Source organism: Lacerta agilis, chromosome 13 (assembly GCF_009819535.1).
Source record: "Lacerta agilis isolate rLacAgi1 chromosome 13, rLacAgi1.pri, whole genome shotgun sequence".
Classification (NCBI taxonomy): domain Eukaryota; kingdom Metazoa; phylum Chordata; class Lepidosauria; order Squamata; family Lacertidae; genus Lacerta; species Lacerta agilis.
In genome coordinates this window covers 7,549,198-7,571,852 of record NC_046324.1, presented here as the reverse complement: position 1 = coordinate 7,571,852, position 22,655 = coordinate 7,549,198, and the positions used below count along the sequence as shown (strand labels likewise).

At 41.7% G+C, this 22,655-nt stretch overlaps 1 protein-coding gene across 1 annotated transcript in view; it reads right to left on the bottom strand.

Annotated features, from left to right (window-relative positions):
- The window catches only part of NEO1 (neogenin 1), a 104,302-nt gene extending 81,994 nt beyond the window's left edge, over positions 1-22,308 (bottom strand). The window contains 1 exon segment of the mRNA XM_033166851.1: positions 22,026-22,308. Coding sequence (XP_033022742.1) covers positions 22,026-22,170 — 145 coding nt within the window. The 5' untranslated portion in view covers positions 22,171-22,308.
- Positions 22,309-22,655: the final 347 nt, after the last annotated feature.

Here is a 22,655-nt window from a genome sequence, read left to right as displayed (position 1 = left end):
GAGCTAAAAGAGACTTAAAGGATCGTCTAGTCCAATCCCCTACAGTGCATCAATCTTGATCATGCATGACATAAAATCCTCCAAGGAAGGAGAGTCCATCACCTCTCATGAGAGTATGTTCCACTGCTGAACAGCTCTTACTCCTTGGGGGGAACTCAGTCAGTGAAAAATTATACTTACTTTGTTATGGGGAGAGCATAAGTGACTCAAAGGGAATGGAAAAATATAAGAAAAGGGCACAGTGCCCCAGCATTATTTCAAGATTCCAAATGTGTCCATGGGCCCAAAACAACCAGAGCATCTTGCAAACATCTACATGTGTGCCACACCTGCTCCAGAGGAGTGGGTGTGCAAGGGCAAAATTAACTGGAAACACATTTGGGGACTAAACTGCAGATCTGAGTGAAGGATACCTACTCTGCATGCAAGATATGTAGCTTTTCGGTTCACAGCCCCCACAAAGATAAAGTCAACAGCACTGTTTTGAAGTCTTCTAAGGGATCAAATAAAAGTTCCATTAAAGTCTAAGAAATATATTGGCCTTCCATATTGGGATTCTGACCCCCCAAAAAGCAGACTAGAGAGGCTGTCCAAATATTACTTTTGATGTGGAAATGTGAAACCAATCATGGATAGCAATTAAACCTTATCTGCCCCATAAACATCTATGCTAGGGAGGTACTTCCTATCTCTCATATTGGAACACAATCCCTGTACCTCCCTAGAAAATCTAATGGTATTACCTAAACCATTAGTATCACCTGCTAAGAGTTCTGCTCCCTGGAGATCAAGTTTCTTTGAAACATGGGGGGGGGGGGGGGTTCCAAGCTTAGCTGCATTACCATTGTGAAATCCACAGTTTTCAAAGTTCATACTTTATCAGGGAACTGTTGCTTTTAAAAAAAATGGAAGCTTTTGATATTATCCTGTTGAGGACAAAGGAGGAACCATACAAGCATAATGGCTCATTAAACCTTGTACATATAGCAAAAAATGAACTTTTCATTATGTTAGAACTAGCTAAATATAAAGAAAAATACTTATGACTAATAACACTAGTATTACACTAGAAATGTTAAATTATTTAGGGTACTTCCAAGCTTAGCTGCAATGCAGTTGTGAAATCCAGTCTGAAGTACACAGTCACATTTCTCTGTATGACATAACTGTTTTCCCACTTCTGGGGAGGAACACCCTGACATAGCTTTGGTCACAAGTTGGCCAGAGGAAGAATGCAGTAAAAGATGTACATGAACTCAAACATCTGTATGACAGTCCTGTCCTTTGATAAGAAAGCTGACCTAGAAACCAAGCACTGCTGCCATCAGAGGTCTGATGAAAGGATATCATCAGAATATGTGACCAATTGAAAGGTGTTGGTTTTCTAAAGAGCATATGGGTTAAATGGATCCATATTTCAAAGGCTTTGAGAATTTAACATTGGACATAATGAAAGATCCCAGCTAGGGCAGTAGTTATCAAACTGAGGCAGGTCCCCACGGGAAATGCAGCATAATAAACTGACTGGCACTGAGAATGGCTAAATTCAAAAAGTTCATACCACTGCAATGGGTGGCCAAGGCTCCTGCAGAAGCAGCTTCCAGGAGGGACCACTTCCTTCTCCAACTGCTCCAGTGGCTGTCTCACAAAACCATGGAGTCCTCTAATAAGATCAGGCTGGAATCCCACTGCTGAGCTGGGACCAGGATCGTCTTCAAACAGTACTGCACTTTGGAGCACAGCAGCAGTATGAATTGCTCAGGCTGCTTTTATCTACTCCAAAATCTCAGCACAACTCCTCTTCTGTGTCAAAGAGGTTTATCATATTGAGCTTCAGAACAGGTATAAGCTTCTGCCAGCTTCAGACTTTACAGCAATGCAATAAACCTCTCAAGTTCTCTGCAATTCACACAGAGGAAAATTTGCCCAAGAAAGGGAATCTGAGCACAGCTGGATGTCCTGCTTGCCAAAGGCAAACACATCTATGGAGGTCTATTCCAGAATGATGGCAATTCCTGCTTAGCAAGAGATTTACATACAGTATTAGTATTATTAAAAGTTCAAAAACAGTCACACAATCTCTTTTGTACAAAGCTGTTTAGTTTCTACTTCAAGTTCTAATTAATACTCTGAAGAAATACATTCTTATTGTTATAGTAAAAGCACCACTATATACAAACATAAAACTGCAATTCTATGATCTACTGGTAGGTCCAGGCCTGAAGTGGGCTCATGAGACAAGGGAACATCAGAATACAAAACTGCAGTAAATACTTTGCAAGGAGCTGAATAATCATGGAGGAAATGGTGTTTATGGAAAAGCCAAGACAGGCATTAAGAGTAAAGAGCCAAGCAAGTTCCAGTTCCAGTTTTACAATCAAGCGGTATATAAATGTAGTTAAATAAATAAATAAATAAACAAGACCACAAAAGGTGGGTTTTAGGAATGTATTTGAAAATGAAAATTGAAACGTTATAGATATGAGCTGGAAGCAAGTTTCAAGATACACGGTAGAGAAGCAGCCAAAGGTAGGTAGAATTAAAGGAGATAATTCAAAATGAAACCTCTGCTTAACACTGGAGGTTAAAGAGAGTAGTCATCATAAAAGTTGTAGCTAAAAGAAAAATAGTAATTCCCATTTTTGACAAGTTGTGGCCACTAGTAATTTCCAAAAACAATGAGACATTTATGTTTTGACAAGCTTTTCCAGCCAAATGGTGGGGGGAGTAGGTCTCTGCCTGGGTATTTGTTTGTTTGTTTGCTTTTAAACTATTTTTATCATTATTTTATTTCACAATTATGAATTGGCTTGAGATTTATATGAAAGACAACTCATAAATTAATAATAATTGCATTTGCATCCTTGCTTGTGGACATTTTGCTGCCTAATTTAGTTCTACACTGTACTCTTCTATTTTAAAAGTTATGATAGTTGGGTTTAAGTACTATTTTATCTGAAAAGGAATTTCTTACCATTCCATCCTAAACATATTGTTAAATAGCAAGTCTCACTTAATTCACTTAAGTCAGTGAGACTTACTTCCTAGGAAGCAACCTAGTTCTTTAGAACCTCTTGCTGTTGGTATCAATCTGTCTCGGGAGACAATGGAACAGTGCACCTTTGGGGGTGAAGTCGAACTGTTGGAATATTGCAGTGCCTGCTGTGGCTATAGAGACCGATATAGGAGAGATGAGATTTATTATTATTATTATTATTATTATTATTATTATTATTATTATTATTTAAACCCCACCCAGCTGGCTGGGTTTCACCAGCCACTCTGGGAGGCTCCTAACAGAGTATTAAAAATATGATAAAACATCAAACATTAAAAACTTCAGATGGCTTCTAAAAGTCAGATAGTTGTTTATTTCCTTGACATCTGATGGGAGGGCGCTCCACAGGGCGGGTGCCACTACCAAGAAGGCCCTCTGCCTGTTTTGTGGTAGCTGGGGCAGTTGAAGGCATCAGGTTGTGCTGTTGCAGATGCCATTTCTTCTCCCTATGCTCCTCCCAGCGGTCATTCCTCCTCTGGTCACTGCTATGGATACACGACTTGACTGCCCATTTCCAGGCACTGTGATCATCTGCAAGGATTCCCACACAGCGGGGCCAATGTTGCCACACCCATGTTTGCAGACATCTTTGTAACACAGTCAGTCTTCCAATGGGTCTAGTGCCTGAAACTAGCTCCTTGTACAGCACATCCTTGGGGATCCTGCCATCTTCCATTCTGTGGACATGACCAAGCCAGCGAAGACGTCAATGAGACAGGAGTGCAAACATGCTGGGAATGTTGGCTTGGGAGAATACATCTTTGTTTGAAACTCTGCCCTGCCACGTGATACCCAAAATCTTCCTGATGCAGCACATGTGGAAGGCATTCCTGACACTTGTAAGTTGCCCATGACTCACTTTGGCCTTATGAGCTTCTCCATTCCATAAAATTGGCCACACAGGCACTGCTCTAAAGCCAGTCTCTACTGGAAATATGATTTGCATGCATAAGGGAAATGACTGTCTTAGTGATGGCACCAGAAGTATGGAATATCCTCTCTAGATCTCTAACAGATCTAGAGAGATCTCTCCCTCTCTACCTGCTTTTAGACATATTAACATTTATTCAGACAAATATTTGGCTTGTAATTTTATACTGTTTTAGCTGCCTTTATAAAGTTGCTGCTCTTTTTACTGGCTACTTTTTATAGTGATTATAGTGTTTGTATTAACAAAGCGTATACAGTAAACACACTACTTTGTATACATTTTTGTAGAAAAGGAAATAATAATAACCAAAAATATAGAAATAATAATAACCATCATCTACCTTACTGTATCCCATGTACCTAAAGGTGTACAGGAACAATAGGGGTCACTTGTTTGCAAGAGATAATTTACATGTGGTGTGAATGTCCAAGAGCAGCATGGATGGAGTTCTGGCTTGGCAATGAAGTCAGGCAAGCTCGTGAGCTGTGCACAAGGCACAGACTTGCTAAATTATTATTTTTCATTAAATAGTTTTTTTAAAAATCCAATAAGCTCAGGACAGTGTTTGCCTATGTACCACACTTTTATCCTCACAACACTCCTTTGGAAGTACATAAGGGTGAGATATGACTGTTCCAAAGTAACCCAATGACTTTGTAGATGAGCCGGTTTAAGCCCAACCCTATTCATATAACCACTACTCCACACTAACTCTTAAGTGAAGCAAACAGGTGTTAGAAGACCCCAAACCTTTTTTAAGATGTCCCTTAAGCCACTAGGCATTGAAGCACCTAAAGCAGGCATGTTCAAATTCCATCTTGGAGGCCTAATCCTTAAAAAAGCCCAACAACTTTGGGGTAAAATCGTAAAAAAGGCTCAACAAATTCAATCCTTAAAAAAGCTCAAAAACTTTGGTTGGCCCTCACACGTTTACTTCATCAAATCTGGCCCTCCTTGAAAAAAGTTTGGGCACCCCTGACCTAAACTAATTCAGTGACTAAGAGAGACACTGCACTGGACAGATGCACTGCAGTGTGATGACCACAGGCTGCAAATATTAACCAGGATCATCCTGACTTGCAGTAACTGCTTCATTCTAGTTCTATCAAGCAGTTAAAATTAGAACCCCTCCTCTAAGGTCACTATTCTCTTAATTATTTAATGCTACTTGTTCAATAAAGTTACTGCCAGTTTTTACTCAGCTCTGTGTGGGCTCCCATTTCCCTTCTCTATTCCACACTGTGGATATACTGTAAAGGCCTGCATATGGGTCAGTAGGAATGCACAAGATCCAAGTATGGCTTTCTATTAATATAATGTTTTCTATACATTCTATTCCCACCTTCCTGGGAATAAGTTCCACTGAGTGCAAAAAGACCAACTTCTGAGACAGTACAGGATTGCACTGGAAGTCTTCTCAATACTGGCATTTCAAGTTAAGCAAGTTTCCACAACCCTAATTTCAAATCTGAAGAATATAAATGATTAAGGGCGAGTCCATAGAAATATTAGGGGAAAGGTCTACTAACAAAAGAAAGTCAGTTTTAAGAGAATGACATTTTGCAGCCATTTCACTCAATGAATTTTTAGGAGACTGTTTTTGGTAATAATTTTTCTAACCCAAGAGAACACTGGCTGTTTTGTTTGAAACTGCCAAGAGCTACACACCAAGATCAGACTCCCTCCCCCCCAAAGTATACAATCCTAGCTCACTTCACACAAGCTTCCTTGTTCCTGCTTAAGTGCTCTCTTCTGTGAAGCAAGGCTTTATGTCCCCACAGTGGAAAAAGCCCACTAGTTTATTTCCTTTTCAAGATGCATGCAGTTAATTAAAGTGTAAAGTAATACCTGTTTTGAAAGTTTGGCACAGAGAAGTGACACATTCTTTTGAGTTGGGACCATTGCCAAGAGGAGTTCAACTTACACTCAAGGGTCCTGAAAACTATTGGGGGGGGGGGACATTGCACATTGTTAAAAGGCTAGAATAATTAATTTGGTTACTACATTGTGCACTGTATTTAGTTTTAAAACATTCTAAGGATTTGAACATTTAGCAGCTACATTTGGCTTTCAACTTATTTTTTCCTTGGAAGAACATACTCTTCCAATTTCTTTAAGGTAATTTGAAAGATATCAAATCAGTAAGAGGGCCACTTATTTTTCATATCAAACAGGCACAAATAGGCATCTGAAAGCATTAACCGGTACTAGTTTTCAAGAGTCATTTACATAGACTTAAGAGCAGCATGCTCCGATCTTCCTCATGTCACTTCCCTCATATTATGCTGCTGTATTTGAACCTCAGAACAGTGTGCACAAACTCTTCTATCTGTAGGGTTATGACATAGTTATAACTGTAGGATCATGACATAGTTAGAAAACCAAGTTCAATAAAATGGATACTTCGAAATTCAGCTTTGCTTACATAAAGATGTGCTAAGGAGAAAAAGTATCTCATAAGACAACACTCCCTTTAAAATACCAAATGTGCAATAAAATGTGCATGAAAGAACGACTTCAGATCAATTTTTAGACATCTAGTATTCTCAAAAACCAAGCTTATTACTCAAAGATGCACTATCAACTCTAAGGAAATGTTAAGAGAAGCATAATATTGTGTGTGTATATGCAGATTTCCCTGCGAAATTGGCATTCAATGAACATACCTTGGATATACCCTTTACTTTCCATTTGAATGAAGAAAAGTTTCCCTTATTGACAAAACTACACTGAAACACTCTACAAATGTTTCTGAGGAAGGGCCATAGCTTCGTGGTATAGTGTAAATGCATGCACAAAAAACAGGATTAAATCACTAGCATATCCAGGAAAACATGGAAAAGAACCCTACATGAAAACATGGAATCAGTGCACAGTAGGCAACAACAAGTTAAACAGGCCAATCATTTGACTCCATATAGGGCAGCTTCTTATGTTTCCTCAATTCAGTTAATCAATATAGCTGTTTTTGCTCACTAAGAGTGTGTGTCACTATTTTGGGGTCAGATTCAATCACATACCAGCAAATTCAGGTTCTGTGCAATTACAGTTAATTGGGAGCTCTTCTGCCACAAAGCCACTTTCCCAAAACATCAGACATTTTTCAATAAGGAAAGTAATGAGTAAAATGCAGCAGAAAGCATGGGATAATACTTGCTTTGACAAAACATCATCTAGCCTCCCCACAAACAAATCAGAATTTAAGTTCAGTATATAGCCAACACTGTTTAATCTTGCTACAAACATGTCAGAGTGACTGTTCTATAAGCTAGGGTTGCCATATGTCCGTAATTTCCCAGACAAAGCCAAGATTCAGTCATCGGAAACAGTGCCCAGGCAGATATTGGTTAAATGTTTGGGGAAATCTGGACATATGGCAACCCACATCAGAAGTGTATATAGCTTAAAATTTTGAGATTCTGAAAAGCTCAACAACTTTGGGAAAAACTAAGAAAAGCTCAACAACTGTCCCCTCCCCCAACTTTGGCCAAAATAAACTTGTGCACATTAAGCTTTACAAACTTGGCAAAAAGGGGGAGGTGGGCATCCAGGAGAAAAGGCTTTGGCAATCCCATCCACCATTGAACCCAATGTGTTTTGACTATATGCCACTTTGGCTTTAGGCGTATGATCCCCGGAACACAGCCCCTATGTAAGTTGCAGGCTTACTGTATATGCCAACAAAATTTTAGATGCATGTCAAAATCTGGGGCTAAAGCACGGGTAGTGAACCTTTTTATACCTACCGCCCACTAATGAATCTTTCTTGATGGTAAAATTTCCTTACTGCCCACCAGTGCTCAATGGAAGGAGGATTCAACTTGTGCCATAGAACCCCCTACCACCCTCCTAGAATCCCGAAACGCCCACTAGTGGGCGGTAGGGACCAGGTTGACAACCACTGGGCTAAAGGATTGCTTCTAACATAGAAATGTAATACGATCACGTCTTCCAGAGGGGTTATGTTCCAGAGATGTCATGTATATACAAAAACACATATACTCAAACCACCCTCTTGGAACCGCCCATGTGAGATTTTCCCCCTTTCCGAAGCTGTGTGCCAAGTGGGCCTTGCCCCCACCCCACCCAAAGCAAGCAGAAGAGATTTTAAGCCCTCTGCCTAGCTTACTAGACTCTGCAATGCTCTCACAAGATATTGCAGGGCCATCCTTAGTGCCTGCAAGCCTTAGAACCCAGTAAGCAAATTTGAGTGCTCCAGACTGCATTAAGTTGAAACCAGAAATGTTAGATGTGTGTAAATTGTGATCACACTGTAATTTCCTAAACTCAAATCAAGTTATGTTCATGGATACAAAATTAAAAGAAATTTATCAACAATTAACATATACAGTACTTTGGTTTCTATCCACTAAAACTTCACACGACCAGCGTAAAGTTACCTCATCCCCCAAGGAAAAAAGTCTCTTCAGCTGCAATCACTTCCATTCAAGACATGGGAATTATTTTATAGCCCAAACCACACTGCAAACCACTTGCCAGATCCCTACTGAGGGCCTCAAATATACGTCAGCTAGAACATGAAGTATAAATGAAATGAATATATTGGGAACAGAATAAGGAGGTTGCTCAGTTTTGGGAAGTCTAAGAGCATGATCTAGCCAATTCAAGCACTTTTAAGTCCCACTGAATCCAACAGTAGCTAAACGTGCTCTAAAATGTATCCAACTAAAGAAAATTGGACTTTTAAAAGTGCTGAGCTTTGTTTGATTTTTCAAACTTCATGGTATTTTTGTTTATCACACCAAGTTTGATTTTCATTTTGCATGCCAGCAAGTCACCTATCTTTTTAAAATGATTTTAAAAAGCAACTATTAATACAATATGACAAATTAAATAGTAAACATTCAACTAATTCTACATCCATAACCATTTTAACAATTCAATTTTGCACCACAGCATATGAAAAAATCTAATTCACAAAATAGAGAGTTCAAGAGAAAACAGAGTCTTTTTTCCCCTCCAAAATAAAATGGGGAAAAGTGAAACTGCACTTATCCAGAGATCTCTCTTCAGGTCAAAGTAAGGCACTGCCCTGCCTGCCAGCCCCACAGCTGTTAATCTTGACCCCAAGCATGTGGCACCATGACCAGTAACTATAGCAAACTTCAGCACACAGCAGGACAGCCATGATGAACCAGCATCAATGTTAGAAACGGATAGAAAAGTTATTCGGTACATGGCTACGGGAGCAAAAGCACAATGTCTAGTCACCATTTACCCCCCCCCCCCAATACAGCAGCAATTTCTATTTATTTATGTAGAGAATTCATTTGGTTCTTTTTGCATTTTGAGATATTTGGAAGGTTATAACCAGCCATATAAAAATAGGCCATACGAAGAGCAAAGTGGGACATAAGTTTAGTCATGTAAAGGACAGTAACACCCAGTGAACTTCATATCTGAGTGGGATTTTGAACCTTGGTCTCTTAGGTCCTAGTCCTACAGACATTCTAACTTCTAAACCAGTGTTTCCCAACCGGGGGCCATATGGCCTCCTAGGGGGCCCCAGGATATTCCATGGGGGGCACAGATGAAAATTGTGTTAATGGGGGGCCATGGCATGAGACTAGGAGGCCACAGAGGGAAATGAGAAGTGAAGAAAACAGAAAACAGAGAAATAGAGTGGGGATGGTGGGCCGGAGAGTCAGTGTGTGAGTGCAAGTGGGAAGCAAGCACGTGCATGTGGGAGAGGAGAGGACAGGAGAGGCTTGGAGGTGCTTAAAGCCTGAGCCTGTTTGTTTGGGGGTGGGGAGAGAAGTGACAGGGAAAAGGAAAATGGGGTGGAATGCAACAAGGGAGAGTGAGAGCAGCAGCAGCAGGTGCTGCAGCGCAGACTGAGAGGGAAGGACCTGCCTTTCTCCCTCTCATGCGGTGTACTGTGACTGCCTTAACAGTCTTGTGATTTTGGATCCTTTGGGCTTGACAATAGCTGAGTAACCAATCTTGCTATGTCCAAAACATATGACTTGGACTGCGGCAATGGAAGGGTGGCACCTTCCCTGTGCACGCAAGCCATGTAAATTGCGTTTCTCCTTGACAGTCAAGCCCGTTTGCCTACAATTTGATTGCCTCGCCTGCTTTGTGGCCAGGTAGCAATCTCACAGTCCTTCACATTTGAAAAGAGCGTTCTAACCAAGACTTGATGGACTCAGCAAGCAATCTCACTTTGTTGCAGCCGGGTCAGCGGTGGCATTTTTATGCTTCATCTTGAGTCTCAGTCAGGCACCACTATACTTCTGGAGGTGCTCACAATCAGGGAACTCTTACGTCACAAAAAGCACCTGGAGCACTGCTAAAATCGAATGGTGACAAGAATGGATGAAAAGTTCAAGTCAGTATCACAAACAGCCTGCACATTGTGGCTGAACTTTGTGTTAGATGTCACTGACCACAATACAACACCTCCACATCATACCACCAGTATAATGAAATGTTAAGGAAAGAAAGCAAAGACAAAACACCAACAGCACCCCAACAAATGTGGAATCATAACATTATCGAACACTTCTGGAAATTAAGTGCACGGATATATCTGGATGCACATGCTCTAAGAAAGAAATGCTTAGGGAAGCAGGGGTTACTTTCCCCCGGATATAAATATGGGAATTAATAATCTATCTTTTGTGTAGATTTGCTGATACAAGTAATAAAATTGACATAAAAGATGGAAAATTCCTTCTTCCTGATTCAGTTACTGATCATACAGCTGGCGACCATTTTGTGCACATCCAATTGACATGTGACCACCAATGCACAGGTCCTTTTGGACCCAGAAGAGTGTAGAAGGGGGGCGCTAACAGATTCATAATAGGGCAGAGCAGCTTTATGCAAGCTCCACTAATGCACGCGGGGGTCAGGAACAGAACCCCCGTGTAAAATGGTCACAGCCTGTGTAAAAAGTGTTGAGAGAATCATTTTTCATCTCCCTGTGCTCTCATCCAGCTGATAGTTCCTGGCCTAGGAAATGATTAAATATAATAGTTGCCAATATCATGCCATTATACAAATCTATGGTGCACCCCACACTTGAAATACAGTGTATAGGACTGGTCGCCTCACCTCAAAAATAATACGATGGGGCAACCAAAATGATCAAGAGATGCAGCAGCTCCCCTACGAAGAAAGGTTACAACATTTGGAGCTTTTTAGTTTAGGAAAAAAGATGAAGAAGGGTAGACATCATAGAGCTGTATAAGATCATGCAAGGTGTGCAGGTAGGGGATAGAGATATGTTCCGCCCCTTCTCATAATACTAGAAGCCAAGGCCATCTAATGAAGCAAAATGTTGGGACAAATCAGACAGACGAAATAAAGTACGTCTTAACTCACTACACAGTTACTACACAGCTCACTAGCACAAGATGTATTGATGGTCACTGATTTGGATAGCTATAAAAGAGGATTAGACATATTAATGAATGATAAGGATATCAATTACTTTCAGCCATTATGTCTAACCTTCAGTATCAAAAGCATTATGCCTCCAATGTCAATTAATGAGAATCACAAGTGAGGAGAATGCTATTGTGTTCATATCCAGTAGGCCTCAGGAGCAACAAACATGGGAGTTGTGTGCCTTTCAATAAATCACTACATCTGAACCTAAGCTCTCTCCACCATCCCAGCATTTTTATGAAAATCATATCCCAGGCAATAGCAGAGTGAAGCCAACATGTGTCTACCCATTAGGGGACAGCAATTTTATTCATGTCCCATCCTGGAGTTTGCATAAGGCAAATTCTGGACCCTGGTGGTGTAATTGCCTTTCCCAGTGATGTAAACTTTCACCCAGTTTTTCTTGTCACAGTGTGGGCCCTAACTGCAATATTCTTTGATATATCTGAGGGGGTGAAAGCAACAGTAGGGAGGGTTCAATCAGTGACAGATAAAGATTTCCCATAATGCCACAGTCACAAGAGCATATTTGGAGACTGCACCCCTCCACACAACTTCCACCTCTGGAAGTACTGGGGGGGGGGGGGAGTGCAAACAATCATCAGGTGGGGAGGGATTAAGATGCAATATGGCCCCTAGGTCCCACTCCTCTCCCAATAACACCTTCAGGGCATCAAGAGCCTAAAGGCATCATAAATAGAGAAGAGTCAGTGAACATCTTCTTGGTTTGCTTTTAGCAGACCAATTTCAAATTGGCCATGGGAGCGTACCCATCACTATTATATTTGCCAACTGGTTTGTAAAAACAGCATTTTCTAGATATAAAAACCAAACCACTTAATTACCTGCAAAGTTTATTAACATAGAAAGTGGTATTGAGATTGTTTGTTCAGGAAGATAAAATCATTCACCCTTTATCCAGAGAAGAGACATTTCACAGATAGGTCTGGCACAATATCCTGGTAATACAATATAAAATTTGAGTATATTGTATTTCAATTATAAGAGACTCCACTGTTCCAATACTGTTGCCTTCTTGGATGAATTCAAAACTTTACACTTCAAATCTTGCTATCGCAGATCTTAAACCATCAATTTTCAATTGGTCATCAGCATCTTGTCATCAAATAAGGCAATTCCATCCATTATATTATATGAAATATATTCAGGGATGTGGAGTCTTACACAGTGTTATTTTCATCATGCATTACCGGTAGAAATTTACAACAGGCACAGAATCATTGTAGAGTACTCAAAAAAATACAAGAAAGCACTATATAGAGAAGAGAATAGTACTTTGGGGAAAAGAATCTGAAAGGTAATATGAAACTTTGGATGGATGAACCTATGCTCACTAGAATCCATACCCCTGGCTTCATGTGAAAGGTTTCCTATCACCATTTCTGCAGATCTGAATATAAGAAACTAACAGAAAAGCTTCAACTTTGATGAACAGAGTAAGAAATTTTGGGTGTTAGACCAAGGATATACATTCCTCAGTATTTTGGAGACATATGGGTTTTACAGTTGAAAAAAAATGTTCAATGAAAGTTGAATTGTAATACAGCCAGTGAATATCATAAAATTGTCAGCCTGAATCTGCAGATTAAGTAGGAAATCTTCCCTAGCTCCTGAAAGCAATACTATTTCACATTATGTAAGTTAAAAATAGATGGATGTGGAGACTCACTATAAAATTATAGATAGGAGTTCAACATGGGAAGGAAAGTCTATGTCAGAAGCAAACCTTTCCTGGACATAACCATTCATGTATAGGATGTAGCTTTTATTCTATGCAAGGAAGGTCTTTCCCAGGAATCTTGTTTTCTGAAGCATATTTACTTACAATATTCGGTCTTCATCCAAATCACAGAAACTAATCCAATGAGACAAAGTGGTTAGAGTATTGATATAGGTAAAGGTAAAGGGACCCCGGACCATTAGGTCCAGTCGCGGACTCTGGAGTTGCGGCGCTCATCTCGCTTTATTTGCCAAGGGAGCCAACGTACAGCTTCTGGGTCATGTGGCCAGCATGACTAAGCCGCTTCTGGCAAACCAGAGCAGCACACGGAAACGCCATTTATCTTCCCGTCGGAGCGGTACCTTTTTATCTACTTGCACTTTGACATGCTTTCGAACTGCTAGGTTGGCAGGAGCAAGGACCGAGCAACAGGAGCTCACCCCGTCGCAGTGATTCGAACCGCCAACCTTCTGATCGGCAAGCCCTAGGCTCTGTGGATTAACCCACAGCGCCACCTGTGTCCCTAGAGTATTGATATACCAGGGTTGAAATTCTCATTCAGCCATCAACTGAATAAAAAAAGCTGCAAAGCTCAGGGTGGCCATAAAGGGTATGTCAATGTGCAAAGGTCATTATATCCTAAATAGACAATCCTTGCTTCAGCTGTAGCACATTTTAAAGAATTTTAGATAGAACTGATATTTTAAATCAGAAAGCAAACAAATCCTGATGAAATGCGACCGTCACGAGATTCCGGGGGGTCTTTTCCCCACAATCCTCCTTTCTTTGCCACTTCAGAGGACACATGAACTTGGCAACAATCCCATCACAGTAACAAGGACAGACACTGAATTGGAGGCTGCTTCCTCACGTCCTATCTTTTCATTGGTAGCTACGCGGCATGAGCCTGTCTCACACAAGCATTTCCTCAGGTAGGGGCTTTCCCTGTCCTGGTAGTATACTTCTGTTGCCTCAGGTCCCAAGATTAATGTTCTACAGCACCTACTATAGCTATTATCTCTGCTCTGCCTGGGAGCAACCTTTATGGAGCAGGAGAATATATTGGTATGCCTAGTAATCGGTGCTGCTATATCACTTCCTCTTTTCTTTTCTGCAAAATACAACGAGGAAGTGCTGAAGAGCTCCCTTCAGCATGGTTACTGAAAGAATATTACAGGACATTTCGACAACTTGTTTTTGGAGTATGAAAAATGTATTTCATAATATTTTTTGTATTGTACAACATTAATAGTGGGGGTCATCCTCCAGTAAAAACATCTGCCCTATTTTCAGACAAAAGAAGATAAGCATTTGAAGCCACTAGACTGGACAAAGCTCCACGAATTAAATATATTGCCCATTCCTCTAATGCCCCTTCAATGGTTCAAATATAAGTTTGTTTCACTCAAATTTACACCAACAAGTTGCAAGACTCATGATGTCACTCATTGTGTCACTGCTCCACATTAACAGCATGTAATTTAGAAGTCATTCCTTTTCATAGCAGCAAAGGATTGAGCCCCTACCTCAGAATTCTTCCCTCCAATATCCCTGGATGTAGCTACAGAAAGAACAGAAACTATGAAACATATCACAGCTGGATATTAGACACATCTAATGGTTACACCATGACCTCACAACTGCAAAAAGACACACTTTGATCATACAAGCAACAGCTCTCATTAAAGTCTTAATGCAACTTGAGTGATTTCACAACCTAGTGGCCTCTTTTCATGCTTATCAGCAAGGAACAATGAAGAATTTGGAATACAGTGGTACCTCGGGTTACGTACTTAATTGGTTCCGGGTTGCCGTTCATAACCCGAAAAGTACGCAACCCGAAAATCGTGAACTGCGCAGAACGCTTTCCACATGCGCAGAATACTTCTGTGCATGCGCGGCTCGCGCGGGCGCCCAAAAAAAACTTCCGGGTTACCAGAGTACGTAACCCAAAAATACGTAAGCCGAAGCGGACGTAACCCGAGGTACGGCTGTACATGCTTCAGGATAACCAAAAGGATTCATTTAAAGGGATACATTTCATTTAAAGCATCTGTACCAAATCCTTTCAGTTGTCATGGAAATAGTGCATTTTAAGGACTATTGGGGTTTCTTTAGTCTACTAAGATTCATTGCATGCTCATGTGAAAGATGTCTAGTTACGCTTCAGAAATTGTGAAAAAAGTTTATAGGAAGATTTTCTAGTGAAGCTGGAAAGAGTCCTAATGAGCAGAATGGCTTGTTGTATGCAGTGCTAGACACTAGTGCTGAGCCAAAACTGGAGAAGAGGGAGGGCAGCTTCATGAAAAGCTTGCTCAGATTTGAAAAGAGGGGGCCCCTTTTGGCTATTTTTCAGGAAACAGTGCAAATGGGCTGAACACTGCTCAGAAAACAACCCTGGGTTACCCATGTACAGTAATTAGTAATGGAAACACAGTCTTCATGTGAACCTAGTGGTGTCAGCACATAACTAAACCTAACTGGTTACAATGCACCAACAGTCACATGCATTGTGTGATCCCAAATTGGCTAGGCTGAATCAGCAAAAACAAAATGGTGAAAAGCCATGTGGTGATCAATACATATAGCTTCTTTACTGAAACTGATGTACCATTTTAATTTACATGGTTATTATAATGAGAAAAAGATTTTCTCAAAGTTTTTGTTTGTTGCATTTGTATTTCATTTTGTAAGAAATAGGTTGAAGTCTACCATCTTAAGGGGCCTTTTGATGTGAAAAGAATTTCTAATTGAGCCAGACTTTTTATTTTATGCATTACCTTATGATTTAACTGAATGGTATTTTGGGGTACTTAGCATACCTCAAATTTATTTATTTAGATTTATTTATTTATTGTCATTGTCCGTATATACACAACAACGAAAATCAAACACCCAAAGACCGGATTTACCATACACATTTGCACATATCTCCAACACTCTCATCCTTATTAAAACAAATCTATTAAAACATAACATAATCCAGAGTATAACATAACCTATTAAAAGCATAGCATAACCTAAAAGCCTGTCTCATTCCTTACTACTCACTGCTTACTATTACTTACTACTGACCCTGAGATCATTATTAAGTGCAATCAAAGCTCTTGGATTGAACATTTGATGTTTGTGTGCCCAGAAATAAGCTCATCTGATGCAACAGTTGAAAAAGATGTAATTTATGATTTAGGCCATGGGTAGGCAAACTAAGGCCCAGGGGCCGGATGTGGCCCAATCGCCTTATTAATCCGGACTGCGGACGGTCCGGGAATCAGCGTGTTTTTACATGAGTAGAATGTGTCCTTTTACAGGTATTTAAAATTCATCTCCGAGTTATTTGTGGGGCCTGCCTGGTGTTTTTACATGAGTAGAATGTGTGCTTTTATTTAAAATGCATCTCTGGGTTATTTGTGGGGCATAGGAATTCATTCATTTCTCCCCAAAAAATATATAGTCCAGCCCCCCCCCCCCCAAGGTCTGAGGGACAGTGATCTGGCCCTCTGCTGAAAAAGTTTGCTGACCTCTGATTTAGGCAAACCTGCATAGCCTGTTGCTCTTAACTAGGAGTAGGCTGCCTTTCATGGGCTACTCTCACCCACCCAAATGCCTCTGGCTGACTGGGGTGTTGAAGAAGAGGAGGAGGAGGAGGAGGAGGAGGAGTTTGGATTTGATATTCTGCTTTATCACTACCCTAAGGAGTCTCAAAGCGGCTAACATTCTCCTTTCCTTTCCTCCCCCACAACAAACACTCTGTGAGGTGAGTGAGGCCGAGAGACTTCAAAGGAGTGTGACTAGCCCAAGGTCACCCAGCAACTGCATGTGGAGTAGAGACACGAACCCGGTTCACCAGATTACAAGACTACCACTCTTAACCACTACACCACACTGGCAAATCAAGAGTACACCTCAAGATCTCTTAACTATTAAGGCATAACTAATCTGGAAGATTGGGAAAACCTACTGGGAATTAACTCAATAAGAAGTGAGCTAAAAATCCCACTAGGATGCAAGGGAACAATGATGAATTCCCATCCTTTTCTTAGCAACCACGAAGGGCATTGCTTAAGACAGAGCACAGAATAGGGGCAGATCTGCATCTTCAAATCTCACCTTATTATTTGTTCCCACAAACCAGCATGGTCTTCTGAAGGAGGATTCCCCTTGCCCCAATCACTCAAACATTGTTAGTGTAGAAAATGTATATATTGCCCCTTCCAACCAAGTCCCAAATCTGCATAGCCCTGTACTGGATTCTGTTTCTTGCTTAAACTGTGATACAGAACATCGTAAGTGTATGACTACTTCAAACTAGCAAAATGTCTGTATGTGTGACAGATTCCTGGAAGGGTCACATCATGCAGGGTCACATTTGCAAAGGTTAGGCCACTCAGTGTCAGAGCTTAAGGACATGTTTCACCCTAATTGTAGCTTCTGGACAACCTCACCCATGTTTCACAGTCACACAAGAGTGTGACAAAGTTTGGAATTGATTTCTGGACAGGTGGGGGAGGAAAGGAGAGCCCCAATTCTTAATTCTTATTCTTAATGACATATATACCCCACCCATCTGACAGGGTTGCTCCAGCCACTTTGGGAGCTTCATCTAACTTCCACACCACAATCCCATTCACCTCATCCATTACTCATTTTGCTCTCTCTGCAGTCTTAGAAAGTCAGCTATATAAGCTAATCGCCAAATGGCACCTTAAAGCTAGGTTGCGGTCACCATAATGGAATATCTAGGCCCCATTTTTCCCCAATGGAATCTGTTATTATTATTCATTTCTATACCACTTATATTTTAAAGAAAAAATCTCAAAGCGGTTTACAACACATTAAAACATCAAATAGAACAATCCAGAAAAACAAATTCAAGCTTCAAGTAAAATATTTCAGATCCTTCTCTAAGTGACATTTTGCTTTCTCCATATGTATTTAACTACTTACCGTATTTTTCCGTCTATAAGACACCCCATGTATAAGACTCAAGAAAATGGGGGGGACTATTTTGGGGGACTCAAGAAAATGGGGGAGACACTATCCATGTATAAGACGCACCCTAATTTTTGACATTATTTTTTAGGTAAAAAACCTAGTCTTATACACCAAAAAACAGGGTAATTTATATAGCTGCTCCATAGCAGAAGTACTCTAGGAAGCCAGTATGGTGTAGCGGTTAGTGTGTCAGACTAAGCTGGGAGATCAGGGTTCAAATCCCCACTTCAGCCATGAAGCTCACTGTGTGACCTTGGGCCAGTGACAGCCTCTTAACCTACCTCACAGGGTTGTTGTATGGATTAACTGAGGAGGGGGTGAACTATGTACTCCTTGGAGTAAAAGGTGGAATATAAATGCAATGAATAAGCCCTTCTGCTTAAGAAAGCTGAGGGGCCAACCAGATGGAAATGACAGTTGCCAACCTGGCATCCAGAGATCTCCCAATGATCGCAATCGGACCTGTGCTAGTCACAAAACGTGCCTGGCACCTGAGGAATTTAAAATACTGTCTCTTTGTTATAAAGGCAACAGCTACAGTGATGAATGATGAATGTGTGAGGAGAGTTCTTTCACCTATCTCCTATTCACTTCTGCTTCACTGACACTACCAAAGAACAAGGGAAACCATCTGGGGTGGCTTGGCTCTGGAAAACACTGACCTCCATGTATAACCTATCCCTCCCATATTGCCCTTTTGGCAGAAGACAAGAGCACCCCAAATTTCTAACACAGGAGACACCCGTACATCTCTGATCAAAGTGATGAACATGAAGGATAACTCAAAATGCCTATTCTACCATTCAATTACTAAAATTGTGAGATTGGATACAGGCATAGTCTAAAACAATCAGATTATTACCGAGGTATCCTTTTTAGATTCTCCTTAAAAATTGGGAACTCAAAGGGTAACCCTAAATCATGGGATGCCGAAACTTCTGGTAGCCAACGCATACTTCCCCCTCCCTAAATTATAAGTCAAGGCACACAATACAGCGAAAAGGTTTACTCAGAGTATGTCTAGAGTAAGAATTACCCACCATCAGAAGAGTCCACCACCCAGTATCTCTTCATGGCAGGCATCTGGCTGTGTGCCCAAACTGAAAGAAGCCAAGCTCAGAGCAGTCATTTATGAGTCAGACAGCCCACTTCCAAGAGCAGGTAATTCTGCTGCAGCAGAAGCAATGAGTTCCTTCCCTGCTAAAGCAAAAATACAACAAAACTGCCCCCCACCAGGGAACCTCAATGGAAGAAAAGACACCCAGGACAGTGACTTATGCAGAAGCACAACAGTAGCCCCTTCCACAGGTTGATGTGAGGAGGTCCACAGGAGCTTATCTTAAATATTTATTGCAGCACACTAATGGCATGTTCATGACAAACTGTGTAGAAATTGCTTGGTGAAGATAGTCCTATGATACCCAAAATTTTGACCATAGGGGAAGACATAGTCAAAGATACACCAAGAACTTATAAAAGTGTGACATTTATCCAAATAGTTAAAGCTTGAAACATGAAGTCTATCTCATAACAGAAGCAAAGCAGAACATAGTAACCAAGCTGAGCATAGGACAGACTGCTGGGCTGTTGGGATTTCATTGCCTTTTTACATATTTTGACTCACGCCTTGTTTTGAGAGTTGGGAAACTTCCCAGAGCAGCCAGGAACATGCATCATTAACTGCATATAGGTAATAATGCCTATTTTTAATGTTCTACTTACAAAACTGTTCTTTTCTCATATTCATTGACCACTGATTAAAAAAAAAACAATTTCCTTAAATTGGTGTTAACTTATACAGCTACACCCACATCTCTTTTCCCACTTCAGAACTTTTTTCAAATATGCTTCAATCCACTTTTCATCTTAATACCTTAAGATAAACCATTACATCATAAGGCATAGCACACTTTTAACAAAAACTGGAATGGTGTTTCAGTAACTCCAGTTTAGTATATCAATACTTTGAAATTTGTAATCCTCCAAGACATTTGGCAAAACAACCAACTCATTTTGTTCTTTATGAACAGCACGTGTAACACATTAGCCTACATGTTCTGTGATTTACAAAGTGAATCTCAGTCTGAATTGCATATACATATTGTAAGATCCCACCCCCAGCAAAATAGAAAAGCAGCTACTCTTACCGGTAAGTCAACTTTCCCTGTGCACATACACTTTACAACTGCACAACAATACTGCTAGAAAACTTATATACCGTAGCTATCATTTCTACTACTAGTACTGTATTCAGATTCACTTTCCATTGTTTTGCTACTGGCCACAACCACAGAACACAAATGTAAAACATACCAAAAAACACAAAAAACCTACATATGTAAAAGGTGGAAAATCAAACCAATGAGCAGCGTCAATTTTAATTATTCAAGTCAGCATATTAGCACCAGTAATTGAACAAAGATAGTGAGGAGTACATTTCAGAACACTTTTTAGCTCAAGATTTTTGGAATAAGTAAAAAGAAAATTAAGCAGCTGATTTCCCCCTCAATATCTTAATGTCAGATTTACCTAATTAAGAGACGTTCATGAGTATAATACTGCACCTACATAACATGCATGGCTATGTTACAGTATGTTAATCAGACTGTTAGTGTACCTTATTTATGATAGTATAAGCAGCCACCTAAGGGCCCAGCTTAATAACTTTCCAGAAGCATAATCAGGCTACAACCTGATTGTTTGGAATAAGCACCATCAAGCTCAGTACAATTTACTTCCAAGTAAACACACACAGGATCCCACTGATGTAAGCAGGGCATAAGTACACACTGCTAAAGCCAACAGAAGTTAAAGCACGTTTCATGTTTATGGTATTACAACTCACACCACTTCCACTAGCGCGGGGGGGGGGGGCACCGTGGACAGTAGGCTGGTTGTCTTCTTGAACACACCTGAGGCTCCTTGATTTCAAGAGAATTTCTCTCACCAAATTCAATTACTACAGAGAGAGAAAGGGGAGGGGTAATTCTGGCGAAGTATTCATTGATGAATACCAAATTGAAGGGGTGGCTTTGCAGTGGCTGCCTCTTCCTCCTGCACAACGTAGTAAATGGCACCAACAACTGATTACTACGGAGGTGTGCAGTGGCCTCTGCTGGCACATTAAACGTGTCCAACAGCGTGAGACTCTTACAAGTGGAACTGACCTCTTTTTAACAAAGCAAAACAAAAATCCCAGCACAAAAAAGGAAAAACACGCCGTTAAATAAGGAGGAACAGATTTGTGTCACACAACCTATACAAAGCTGCCTCGATCTCCAGGTTTTGTTTTTTGTTTTATTAGGCTAGTAGCGACAAAAGACAACACACAGGGAGCAGGACTGGGGAAAGGAGGAAAAAAATCACTGCCCATTCCTAGCGCGCTGCGCAAGGCCACTCGCTGTCTGCGGCAGCAACAGACCCTCCACAGCCACCCCTATAAATACTCCCTTTGCTCAGAGGCATGCAGGACAGGATCCCGTTGTTGTTGCCGTGTGTGTGCGAGCTGTTTTTTCTTTTTTGAGAACGGGGAGGGGGCGGGGGGGGGAAGAGGAGAGAGAGAAGGGAATTGTCCCCTTTCGGCGTAAGTTATTAATTAAAAAGAAATCGCAGACCCCACCCCCCAAAAGCACTGAAATGGCCCACGGCGACACCATCGCTTATTGATAAAAGCTGGAACTTGACGCGGTAGTAGCCCTCCTTCCCCACAACATGCCAGACAGGCAACCCCCCCCCCAAAAAAAACCACGGAGGGGGACACACACACGCAAAGCCTTTTAAAAAGGGGGAGGGGGCCACAAACCAAGGCGCGCGCAGCCTCCCCCCTTTTTTCCCCCTTGCTCGTCCCCCCCCTCCCGGCCTGAGGGTCTCTCGCGTTCTCTCACCTGCGGGCGGGAGGTTCTGCTGCTGAGGCGAAGAGCTGCTCCTGGCGGCGGCGGCGGCGACGCTCGACTCCGGGCGCTGCCCGAGGAGAAACGCCACCCAGAAGGAGCCGAGGAGGAGCCGCCGAGGGGCTCCCCGCGCCGCCATCGCTCCCCCGCTAGCCCCGAGCCCGGCGAGCGGGCGAGAAGCGGCGGCGGCGGCGGCTCCCTCCTTAGTAGCGGCGGCGGCGGCTGTGGCAACTCCTCCTCAGACGACTCAGTCACAGGTCCTCCTTCCAAGGCGCCCCAAGAATAAAAAGGAAAAGGGGGCAGAGGAGGAGGCGGCGGCGTTGTTCTCCGGTTTACTCCATGGCGGGCCGGTCCCAGCGCCGGGCTCTGAGCGGGGCTCCTTTTCCTTCTCTCCTCACACAAACACACACACACACACACATACGGCCGCCGCTGCAGCGGCAGCAGGAGGAGCAACAGCGCGCGCGCGCGCGCACCACCATCACCACTCCTCCTCACTCGCCGCCGCTCACGCGACCAACCGTCCTTCCCCGCTCCTCCTTCTCCTCACACGGCCGCCGCGCGCCGCCTCCGGCCACCGTCGCGAGCGCGCACGCTGAGCTGACAGAATTCCAAAGGAAAGGA